A 12,498-nucleotide genomic window follows, 5' to 3' on the forward strand; every position below is an offset into this window, starting at 1 on the left:
CAGCATGGAGATTCTCTCTCAATCATAACAAAATAATTACATGCCACAACCCGCTTATACATTCAACACTTTTGGCTGTATGAAAAAACGCAGTTTAGTCCAGGCATACTCTGATGGTGCAGTGTTAAGTTAAATCAAAGATAGCATATATCAAGTATTTTATATGTTATCAAGTATTTTACTTTAAGGTAATATTTTGATTAGATTCACTCACCTAATTCTACCTTTGACACTAGCTTTATCCTGTCTAGGGGTTGGAAATTAGCCATATAACTTGTGAAATATCTACTTAAAAAAAGTCTGATTGTGAATATGGCAGCACAGCACTGCCTGCACAGAAAGGAAGTATGTAGCAGTCAACTAGATATTTATATTTTAAAAATGTAAGTTATCTACATAGATAAACAAAACAAGAACAACAAATCTTTTGCACTCTGGCCTCGTTTTTGTCGTCTGCGTCTGCGATTGCTGGTTGCCCGGCAACCATGCAGACGCTTCCGGAAGTGCGTGGCTCAGAGTCAATATGGCGCAGAGCGTACTGAATAGACTACTGATGTTATTTGCTTCAGCGTGTTCTTTCAGTTCGTTCTTGCTGTCAGTTTTCGTCGCCCTTTCCGTATTCGATGAAGGAAATAGTGATAATGTATTTAGCGCAAGCCAGACGGTTACTGCACCCGTCGCTGCCGCCAGGGATTTGCGGTAAGTTTATAGCGTAACGGTGGGCTAACCAGCAATGCTAACGTAAATTTGGAAGCAGCTGTTCATTTAACCGTACAGGCAGTGTTTCTTTGTAGTTAACACGTCGGGTTTTTTTTTCTTTTTGGCCTTTTAAGTCTATATTGATATCGTGCCAGCTTTGACTATGTCAAACGTCATCTTAATCTATTAAAAAAATTTACAATTTAATGCCTTCTTCCATAAAATTACCACAAATCCAGAACAGCCAGAACATTTTTGTTCTATAGTGGAGTTTTGAAACAACATGATTTCATTTGTGTTTACCTTTAATGCAGAATTTAGTGTTCTGGTTATTGTATGTGTATTATTGCTTTCTGTAGTTAGGTGATATGTATAAGTTATTTGTACCCATGCTTATTTGTTTGATCAGACTGTAACTTCCAGAATTGTTAAACAGCCTGCTGTAACAAAAAAAAGAGAGAAAACAACTGCCTGGGTCACTAAAAGCTAAATTTGCAACAGTGAGTAAGGCTTTCTAAAGTTTTAAGGTGGTACCTCAATTTTGGAAAGTATTAGCTACAGTATACAAATAATGTGTTATGCCTTTGTCTTGTCACCACAGGTACCTTTTGTATGATGTAAACCCTCCAGAGGGTTTCAATCTGCGCAGAGATGTCTATATTCGCATGGCTTCTCTGGTCAAGACATTGAGGAAAGAAGGAGATGACTGGGTGTTGGTGCTTCCCCCATGGGGTCGCCTTTACCACTGGCAGAGCCCTAACCTCCATCAAATCCGCATTCCATGGGGGGAGTTCTTCAGCCTTACTAGCCTTCAGGCCAACGTACCTGTTATTGAGTATGAAGAATTCATTGCTGGTGAGCATTTGGATGGGTGATGCAGACTAGGTTTCATTTTCATTTTTTTGAAAGAGATATATCTACGGTAATATATATAAAAAAATTCCCTTCCTGCCCCTGCTGGCGGTCTATCCTTCACGCTCAGGTCCTCTGGGAGCTTGAGGGTCCTGCGCTCTTCTGGACAGAGATCTCAGATGTTGTTCCTGGGATCTGCTGGAGCCACTCGCCTACCTTGTCCTAGGAACAGTTAAGATAGTGCGCAGGACCCTTAAGCTCCCAGGCCTCTGGACCCGAGCTTGAAAGGGAGTTTCAAGCTCAATAAATTAAAATATATAAATTAAAACCTTTTCCAACACAATTATTTGTTTATGGCAAACTGAACTCTCCTTGGTGTAGAAAATGGAGGCCCGTTTATAGACCATGTTCTGGTACTGCAAAACTATGCGGAAGGATGGACTGACGGAAAATGGGAGGAAAAGGTTGACGAGCGGCCATGCATCGAGAAGTTGATGTACTCCAAAGATAAACATGGCTACTACAGGTGATTAAACAATGCAGAAAACCAGCAACATTTATAAAACATTGCATTACGAATACAATACCACTCATACATTTTGTTACACACAACAACTAGATGCCATTATCTGTATCATGACAGGGGTCAGAAGTAAAGATGTGGGTATTAGTGTGATAAATATATTTGTTTTTTAGTAACAAAGATGTAATTACACAAGAAAATACACAAACCTACTTCATGTCTACAGTACTTTGCAAAAGTTTTGATTCACCCCTCATTTCTGTGAAATTTTCTTCCAAGGAGCCAGAAGTGGTCTTGAGAAATAGGTTTCCAAACCTTTTCAAGTTGTTTCAGGGTTTTTAAGTCTGGTCTTTCCACCTGGCCATTTTCAGAAAAATATTTTATGTTTGTTAAACCACTAGATACCACTTGACCCATGAATCATTAAAGCATAAAAAGCACCTGACTGATGGGATGAAGTAGTTTTGTGGCTACACATAACAGATAACTTAGCAAAGAACTTATTTTAAATTGGGGCTTGGGGATCAAATACTTATTTAACTCAATGACATGCATCAATTTATAATTTTAATTTAATGTGCCTTTATTTCTGGATTTTTGGTTGATATTCTATCTGTCGGCATTAAACTGAAACAACAAAAATTAGAGACTGTTCATTTCTTTGTAAATAAGCAAACTTACACATTCAGCAGTTATTTCCCCCACTGTGTTTTGGCATGGTGCAGTGTGTCCTTAAAAAGTCCGAGGAAACTGGACAATTGGAGAACAAAAGAAGAAGTGCACACAGAATAAAATGATCTATTAGATTATAAAATATTGACTTTCAGTCTTCCTGGGACATATTACTGACATTTCTAGAAAAACATAAAGAAATGAGGTGTGGTTCGAGATCTTTGCACAATACTGTAGATAGCACATATTCACAGTTCTGTGTCTATCTGTGCCCACTACTTGCCACATGTATCTTGTCTGTTTTTTAGGGGCTGGTTTTGGGGATACGAAGAGACGAGAGCTCGAAATGTAACGTGTTTATCAGCACAAGGCCATGCATCCGTCATAGCACCGGTTCTTCAGAAAAACATTACAGCGACGTGAGTCTACAAAGGAACATGCTAATAAAAAAGTCACCAACCATACGTTATTGTTATTTGTTATCTGGCATCAGTCAAACGGTAAAAGCTGTTGAGTGATGCTGGTAAAACGTTTGGATTTAATGTAACATGTCTTCATTAAAAGTCACTATTTCCACCTTAAATTGAAATGACTTAAAACTCTAAAGAACTTTAAAACATTACATTAGTTCAACTTGGTGTACCATTTCAGTATAGGCATTACAATTAGACATTTCTATTCCTGGTGTGTAATTCAGAATACAAGTTAATATAAAAAAGTATGCATAATAACAGGGTGACATTGTCTCAACATAAAGCTGATCATATGATCGTCATTTTAAAAAAATGATGATCATATGATCTTCTTTTTTTTGGAACATGTCTGAAAGATGATCTCGCTTCATTATTATTCAGCTCTGCCATTACTCATAGCTCTGTCAGATTTTATGACACCTACAGTGGTAATCTTGTTTGCATGCTGTTGTTTTTGCAGATCTGTTATGCTCGACCGAGCAGAGACGCTCCTTCATGATCACTATGCTGGGAAGGACTACTGGAATGTAAGTCAAGAACTATAGAATTTTCAGTTCGTGATACGTCACGTCTTATGTTTCAGGTTAGGTTAGGTCATCATAGGCAGTGTTATTCTTCCTAGACTTTTTCTATGTGTAGTATACTGCAGCATTACTGTGGCATCACTGTATTGTTACTGATAATAAGTTACATTATGTATCTTTTGCATTTTCAAAAACAATGGGATTCTGGGAAATTTTGCTGTCTGTAAACTGTGGTCTGTGTCTATTCTAGACACGACGCAGCATGGTTTTTGCAAAGCACCTGCGTCTCATAGGGGATAACTTCAGATCAAGACATCTAAACTCTACAGATGAAACAGACCATACGCCATACAGCGAGGACTGGACTCGTATGAAGGTTTGACAGTGTCTTATAAGAGTATATTTATGGGATTGTACTAGTTATGGGTGTGACCATTTTCCATGTTGAGCAGCATTTTAAAAAGTGATGTGCTATTTTTTGATCACTCCTCAGGCCAAGCCTGGCTCAGCTAAAGGTGGTTCATATCTGGGCGTCCACCTGCGCCGGAAAGACTTTATCTGGGGTCACAGAGAAGATGTGCCGAGTCTTAAGGGAGCTGTCAAAAAAATACGCAGCTTGATGAAAAAACATAAACTTGATAAAGTTTTTGTTGCGACAGATGCAGATGATGAAGGTAGTGACACACACACATTTTTAAAGATAGAGAAATTATACTTGTAATGCATTGAAGCTTCAGTGATTTGCATATTAAGTCAAGTTTTAGAACACTATTTTCTAGCTAATACTTATAATAAAATACAATCAGCTAATAATTCCTTTAACTCTTTGTCGGACGAGGGACCCTGTGTGGTAACTTGATTTACAAAATGTATAAATACAGTGGGGCAAAAAAGTATTTAGTCAGCCACCGATTGTGCAAGTTCCCCCACCTAAAATGATGACAGAGGTCAGTAATTTGCACCAGAGGTAGACTTCAACTGTGAGAGACAGAATGTGAAAAAAAAATCCATGAATTCACATGGTAGGATTTGTAAAGAATTTATTCGTAAATTAGGGTGGAAAATAAGTATTTGGTCACCTCAAACAAGGAAAATCTCTGGCTCTCACAGACCTGTAACGTCTTCTGTAAGACGCTTTTCTGTCCCCCACTCGTTACCTGTATGAATGGCACCTGTTTGAACTCATCATCTGTATAAAAGACACCTGTCCACAGCCTCAAACAGTCAGACTCCAAACTCCGCCATGGCCAAGACCAAAGAGCTTTTGAAGGACACCAGGAAAAGTATTGTAGACCTGCACCAGACTGGGAAGAGTGAATCTACAATAGGCAAGCAGCTTGGTGTGAAAAAATCAACTGTGGGAGCAATCATCAGAAAATGGAAGACATACAAGACCACTGATAATCTCCCTCGATCTGGGGCTCCACGCAAGATCTCATCCCGTGGGGTCAAAATGATCATGAGAACGGTGAGCAAAGATCCCAGAACCACACGGGGGGACCTGGTGAATGACCTGCAGAGAGCTGGGACCAAAGTAACAAAGGTCACCATCAGTAACACACTACAACGGCAGGGAATCAAATCCCGCAGTGCCAGACGTGTTCCGCTGCTGAAGCCAGTGCATGTCCAGGCCCGTCTGAAGTTTGCCAGAGAGCACATGGATGATACAGCAGAGGATTGGGAGAATGTCATGTGGTCAGATGAAACCAAAGTAGAACTTTTTGGTATAAACTCAACTCGTCGTGTTTGGAGGAAGAAGAATACTGAGTTGCATCCCAAGAACACCATACCTACTGTGAAGCATGGGGGTGGAAACATCATGCTATGGGGCTGTTTTTCTGCCAAGGGGACAGGACGACTGATCCGTGTTAAGGACAGAATGAATGGGGCCATGTATCGTGAGATTTTGAGCCGAAACCTCCTTCCATCAGTGAGAACTTTGAAGATGAAACGAGGCTGGGTCTTCCAACATGACAATGATCCAAAACACACCGCCCGGGCAACAAAGGAGTGGCTCCGTAAGAAGCATTTGAAAGTCCTGGAGTGGCCTAGCCAGTCTCCAGACCTCAACCCCATAGAAAATCTGTGGCGGGAGTTGAAAGTCCGTGTTGCTCGGCGACAGCCCCAAAACATCACTGCTCTCGAGAAGATCTGCATGGAGGAATGGGCCAAAATACCAGCTACTGTGTGTGCAAACCTGGTAAAGACCTATAGTAAACGTTTGACCTCTGTTATTGCCAACAAAGGTTATGTTACAAAGTATTGAGTTGTATTTTTGTTATTGACCAAATACTTATTTTCCACCCTGATTTACGAATAAATTCTTTACAAATCCTACCATGTGGATTCATGGATTTTTTTTTCACATTCTGTCTCTCACAGTTGAAGTGTACCTCTGGTGCAAAGTACTGACCTCTGTCATCATTTTAGGTGGGGGAACTTGCACAATCGGTGGCTGACTAAATACTTTTTTGCCCCACTGTATATATATATATATATATTGTAATATTGTCCAGTAATACTCTGTGGTTTAAATTTCTGAGTATTTCTGTGAGTTTTCAATAAATATTTAAAGAACAGTGCGAACATTTAGTAGTAGTTTATCTAATAGATAGTATACTTATATGATTTTATTATACTTGTTAATCTGTAAAATTTGCAGAAATAAAGGAGCTGAAAAAGTTGTTGCCAGACATAGTGCGCTTTGAGCCATCCACAGAGGACCTCGAACTCTTTAAAGATGGAGGAGTTGCCATAATTGACCAGTGGATATGTGCCCATGCAAGGTATATTTAGTTTCACGGTTTTAATACATTCAGTATTTAATGCATTATTTGATAACATTTGTGATAGTAGTAGTAATAAGGCAGGTTATTTATTTCAAAAAATATAAAATTACACATATATGACATGAAAATTGGTTAATTTGTCATTCCAGTCATTACAATTTTTAACATTAATATAACATTACGGTAGTGTTATTTTAGCTCTGTAGAGGAGTATTGAGTGAGAAAATATAAATAGATGATACATTTTGAGTTTTCAAATTTGTGGTGTTGCATGTCTTTCTAAACCGAGCAGCCTCAGCAGCAAGCACATACAGCTAATGGTAAGTTTCAAGGGGGAAATGTCATTCAGCCATTACCTATACTAAAAGGTAAATGCTGTCACATAGTGGCCAAACACCTTTATCCTTGAATGTAATGCACATTAGCTTGTCTGTGAAGGTTCTCAGTCATCCAGGTCATCGTAGTCAAAGGAGCTTGCAAAGAAAAGCGTCTGGACTTCTTTAAGTTACTTGAAGACGTTTCACCTCTCATCCGAGAAGCTTCTTCAGTTCTAAGGTCAAATGGCATTAAGGCCATCTATAATCCAGTTTTGAGATCCCTTCCCAGACGCCTTAATGCCCACTCACATCCTGGGCCATCTGATCTCAGGAATTCGCATGATAAGGTGGGGCCAGGTTTCACAATGAACTCACCCGAAACTCTGGCTGATTGGGACCCACACCCAGTTTCACACCTTGGCTCAGGCGATTAGAGGATCATCAGGGGGTCCTTTTGTCCCTCTGTGGGGGGTTACTCCCACTAGGTTTATATCTGGGACTCTCCACCATTTGACCTTAGAACTGAAGAAGCTTCTCGGATGAGAGGTGAAACGTCTTCAAGCAACTTAAAGAAGTCCAGACGCTTTTCTTTGCAAGCGCCTTTGACTGCACATTAGCTTGTAACTTATGGTAAAGGTGTTGTGTAGTTCAAATTTCCCATTATTGTTGTGTACGGCTGTTCTTTATGATTTTGCCAGTAAACTAATTTAAGCTAAATGTAAAAATATCCCAAACTTTTTTCCCTTTAAATTAGATATAAAGGCACATTAATGTGCGTCAGTTTAAAAATGTTTGTTTGATTATTGTGGAAATACTAGTTCTTTAACCTATGCCCAACAGAAAATAGCTTAGATATTTCGATAGCTTTGTCACTTGTTCCTGCCCATGGAAAATATTTCAACTTGAAAAACTACTCATGGTGACTCATGCTGTTCTCACCGTATTGCGTAGTTTTCATGGACACCATCTTTCTTTGAATTTATATTTTTCTACGTGTCTTTCCAGATTTTTTATTGGAACATCAGTTTCCACTTTCTCTTTCCGGATCCACGAAGAGAGGGAAATTCTGGGCTTTGACCCCAAAACTACATACAACCGTTTCTGTGGGGACACTGAGAAAGAATGTGAACAGCCCACGCACTGGAAAATTGTTTATTGATGTGACCATTAAGAGTTTGGTTAGACAAAGGCCAAATGCAGTGTTTGGAATCTTCAAGATATTTTAATAATTTTGTTGTTCATTTTTATTTACATTTCATGGTTTCAGTGTTGTGCTGCCAGGTTTGAAAAGACCGCTCTTTTGGACTTTATGCTAAATAGGCAAAGGAGAGGACTTCCAAACATGTAAACAGTATTAATTAAATTTTCAAAAAATAAAGCTGCTTACATTTTAGTTTTTTAGATTGTATACGTGCTATTTTTTGTTTTGTTTTTTAACTGTATTTTTCATTTTTATTTGTATTCATGGCAATGGTGAACAGATTATCTTGTAATGGAACAAAGAGTATTAGACGGTGTATTCTCATTTTAAATCCAGTGGGGTTTTTGAGGGGAGTTTTTTGTTGGTTTTTTTTCTACAAATTGGTAATCAAAGGTTATACTGTGAATTAGATTAAGAAAACTTGCTTTTGTGAAGTGTCTTATCAAGAAGCACAATCAATTATGATTTTAGAAACACAAAAACGTTTCACTTTTTTTATACAGTATCTGCCCTTTCATAATATTGTCAGTATTGGAACGGTAGGAAATTAAAAAACAGAAGTCAAGCATTTTACTTTGTAAATACCACCATGATGAAGACGTTACAATGCCTAATTTTTCCAGCCTGATTTTTAAACCGCAAACTGTTTCCAAGCATACACGATGCAATCCTAATTTAAAGTACTACAGGGAGTGGTATTGGCATAACACAAAGAAGTCACACATAACTTGCCATCAAACTGGTACTGTACAAAAGACTTGCATGTTTTTTTCAAGGCACTTTTACCTATTACCTTCCACCCTGCCAGAAACCTACTAAAACTAAAATAAAATATTTTGTTATTTCAGAATCTGATTAATACCACCACATAATTCCAATTCTCTTCAACTATAATTAAGTTTCCCCGGTACATATGTAAATGGAGATGTTTAATCAAGCTAGTTTACCGAATTACCTACAAATTGATTTTTTTCTGTAATTGTTCTGTTGTTTCAAAGAAACAAAAAGTGTTGCCACCCCTCACTTTTTGGGAAAATGAAAAAAAAGATGTATTGTCTTTTTAAAATATGTGTAAACATTTAGTTTATAAAGAAAAAAAACCAAAACAAAAAAACCCCCTTATTATACCATTCTGTTGAGATTGAAAGTCAAGACTCTTACAGTCGTACTTCTCTCCCGATCTAATAGGTCAGTGTTAAGTGACTTAAACAAAAGACATTCCTCTGAAAACGGTCAGGTACAAAAACTGGACTGAAAACAAAAACTGGACTGAAAACAAGAGACAAGGCAGCCAATATCCAAAGAAAACCTTTGAAAGATCTTTAAAATGACTGAAGAACTATTGTTCCAGACACTTTATTACAATAAAGTCTGTGTCCTTGAAGGAAAAATATAAAACAATGGCTTGCTCATGACTTTCACACAACATTGTCATGAAAACTAACTTTATATAGAGCAAAGTCAAAAACAAGAGTGTATTATACATCACTGGATTCCAGTAGCTAGTCGAATAAGCTTCCTGCGGTAAGACAGTACACTGCATAAAACAGCTGACATTTTTTTTCCAGCACACTGCAAGATCACAAACCAGTATTGCTAGTCATATGTCACCTATGGCCTTGCTGGGCATAGGTGAAATGGCCCAACCCTATTCCTGCTGTCCATTGTTTCGCAGTTGTTGTTTTTATCAAACAATCAGGCTGAGTATTACATACTCAGCCTGCATAACAAATGTTAGTACCATAAAAGAAAGACTGGGTGACAGTAAATTTCTGCTCATACTCTGAGTTAAAGATAATGGAATGCACCATAATCTTCTTGATGCATGCTCAATCATCCAGGTAAGGAAATCTCCAAAGTTGATTCTGTTCATCTGGACGTAGCGTTTTCAGAGGCAGAAACATTTCGTCACTCATCTCATCCCACTTCCTTCATCATAGAATAGAATAGTCATGGTCAATGGCCATGAGCACCATTCACAAAGAGTTGGAGAATGGCTGCAATCACAGCATTGTACGATGACGAAAGATGCACCCTTAGGCCCCCTCCTCAATTCAGAGATGGTCTTTCCCTTTTCACGTAAATGGCCTCCTTGACTCCGCGCTCAAACCAGCATTCCTCCCTGTCCAGGATGTGTACATCCTCATCATTGAAAGAGTGTCCACTGGCCTGTAGGTGTAAAAGGACTGCAGAGTCCTGGCCTGACGAGGTAGCTCTTCTGTGTTGTGCCATCCGCTTTGCCAGATGTTGTTTGATTTCCCTGATGTATAAATCCTGGCAATCCTCCTGGCACTTAACAGCGTACACTATATGTTTGTAAGTTTATAAGACTGGGGAAACCTGCAGTCAGCTGAGATTGAAGAAGTCACTTGGATGAGTGACGAAACGTTTCTCCCACTGAAAAAGCTACGTCCAGATGAACAGAATCAACTTTTGGAGAATTCACCATAATGCAACAATGTCAATGTCAACATTTATTTTTCTCACAAGGTCTGTACAGGATGTTTGTACATTTGAAAGAAAGCTTCAGTCATATTATTCTTTTTGAAAATACAAGAACACAAATGAAATATGAATGTGTAAGATAATTTTTATTCATATGTAATTTATTACAATTGGTGATTCGATATAATTTAATTGGGCGGATCGTATTCCCTCTCAACATTATGTGGAAACAGTATTGTGTGTGAGTGCTAACTTTTCCCAATGGATCCCTCACACATATCATTGTGACTGTTCTCTGTGGAGACTTATACAGTAGCTCCTTGACAACACTAGATAATTAGGTGTGTAATTTGATACCTTGTAGATTTAATAAGAGGTTTAACTTTCACTGGTTATAGAAACGAAAAGAAGGCATTTAAGGTCAATGCAACCTTTAAATTTAGGTTTTCTATTTATCATTTAGGGCAAAATACAGAAACATTAAAAAGAAAAAATACCAGTTCTAATTCCGTCACATGCTTCTCTAAGCAGCTCTGGTTTTTCTCTAAATCTATCAGCTGTGATTATCTGAGGTAACAAGAATCTACTTAAATATTGTAGTAAGATAGGCACATAAAGCGTCCTCAAGTAACGCCCTTTCTTGTACCAGTGTATGCGATTTCTTGTTCTAAGAGATGCGGCCCATTTTTGTTGTTGTGGGCAGACAGGTGCAACAGGAGAACACGCCCTTTTTCATTCCAGATTTTCCTTTTCATACACGCAAGCACAAGACAAGCGACAGAGAGGTTGAGGTTGTCAGTATTGTTGTTGCTTTTACACTAACCGCGGTGGCATTCAGAGAGGGTTTTTTCCTACGTTTGAGCGTGGTCTTCTTCTGTCTTACTCCGGTGAACAACTGATGGAAAGGGCTTCCTGCTAGGAGCCATGCCCTCCCTGGCAAATCTGCGAGCGACACTCACATAACAAATAATTTGAGCTATTAAAAGGAAAGCGGCTGCGAGGTGAGTGCGCAGTGGACTATTTTTTTGAGTGCCTATCTTAAATGAGCTAAACTCAATTACAACATTGATGTAATTTACATTTCTGTTATTTATTATTAGTTTAAACCTACCGTTTATTTCCGCAAGTTTGCGCTATAGACGTTAGCTACAGTTGATGAGACTTGTAGAAAAGAAGAAAAAAAAAACTGTCATATGATTTAAGTAACCTATATGTGAGCTACTTAATGAATACACTCTCACCAAGTTATATAATAGCTTTTTTTCGCACCTATCCTAAAATGTCAATGTGAATATATATATATATATTTAAGATAGATAGATAGATAGAGATATACTGGGATCATGGAATCCCAGTATATCTCTATATCTCATAATTTAATGGAATGAAAAATATCATTTTTAACTTTGTTTCCTTTTTTTCCTTATTTTAGCCTCTTCCACCAGTGATGGCCTTCTTTCGCCAACTTCAACTTCTTCTCTGGAAGAATGGACTGGCTGTAATTAGACGGCCAGTGAGTGAGATTCAAAGAGTCCAAAATATCTAGTTAATTACCTAAGAATGAAAAAATGGCATTCTGCACATCCCTGAAATGAATATTATTACAAAGCTTTAAAATATGTTGTGTTTTTTCAGGTATGGTCCCTGACTCTGATCGCCTGGCCTTTGATCATCTTCATCATCCTTGCTGTGACCCGCCACCAGTTCCCTGCTGTTGTGAGGGAAACATGTAAGTGTAAAAAAATCAATTGCTGCTAATTCTGCAAACAAAATCAAGCCTTTTTTTAACCTCATATTGAAAATGCACAGCCTGCCTATTCCACTGTAAGCGTCCCTTACAACAATCAAAAATATTTTTTTAATGAGTAGAAGCTTTGTTTGGAAATATTAACTTACATTTTGCATTACTGGTGTTTTGTTTTTGTTGGGTTTTTTTATTTAACTTTTATTAGTTTTAAAGGGTACTCTTGAAACTTACCTTTCTGATAGTTATGTAAGTAATG

The 12,498-nt window shown here is 38.1% G+C and overlaps 2 protein-coding genes across 4 annotated transcripts in view; both read left to right on the plus strand.

Moving 5' to 3' along the window:
- Positions 1 to 364: 364 nt before the first annotated feature.
- pofut2 (protein O-fucosyltransferase 2) lies at positions 365 to 9,451 on the plus strand. 3 transcript variants are annotated; one of them, XM_085249815.1, is made up of 10 exons: positions 365 to 699; positions 1,301 to 1,554; positions 1,933 to 2,077; positions 3,055 to 3,165; positions 3,680 to 3,746; positions 3,994 to 4,119; positions 4,237 to 4,417; positions 6,406 to 6,529; positions 6,825 to 6,852; positions 7,855 to 9,451. In XM_085249815.1, exons 1-10 carry the CDS (start codon positions 524 to 526, stop codon positions 7,924 to 7,926), a joined length of 1,284 nt encoding a protein of 427 aa, XP_085105941.1. In that variant the 5' UTR covers positions 365 to 523; the 3' UTR covers positions 7,927 to 9,451. The 3 variants fall into 3 exon arrangements, with proteins under 3 accessions (XP_085105941.1, XP_085105940.1, XP_085105942.1); XM_085249816.1 differs by lacking the exon at positions 6,825 to 6,852 and adding an exon at positions 1,109 to 1,199 and having other exon boundaries at positions 578 to 699; XM_085249814.1 differs by lacking the exon at positions 6,825 to 6,852 and having other exon boundaries at positions 378 to 699.
- Positions 9,452 to 11,335: 1,884 nt separating this feature from the next.
- The window catches only part of abca12 (ATP-binding cassette, sub-family A (ABC1), member 12), a 59,333-nt gene continuing 58,170 nt past the window's right edge, over positions 11,336 to 12,498 (plus strand). Inside the window, exons 1-3 of the mRNA XM_085248865.1 lie at positions 11,336 to 11,496; positions 11,928 to 12,008; positions 12,131 to 12,224. Of these exons, the coding sequence (XP_085104991.1) occupies positions 11,943 to 12,008; positions 12,131 to 12,224 (160 nt within the window). The 5' untranslated portion in view covers positions 11,336 to 11,496; positions 11,928 to 11,942. The remainder of the gene's footprint in view (positions 11,497 to 11,927; positions 12,009 to 12,130; positions 12,225 to 12,498) is intronic.

Source organism: Mchenga conophoros, linkage group LG16 (assembly GCF_057382185.1).
Source record: "Mchenga conophoros isolate Kocher_MC1m ecotype Shallow Benthic linkage group LG16, M_conophoros_male_GT1.1, whole genome shotgun sequence".
Taxonomy (NCBI): domain Eukaryota; kingdom Metazoa; phylum Chordata; class Actinopteri; order Cichliformes; family Cichlidae; genus Mchenga; species Mchenga conophoros.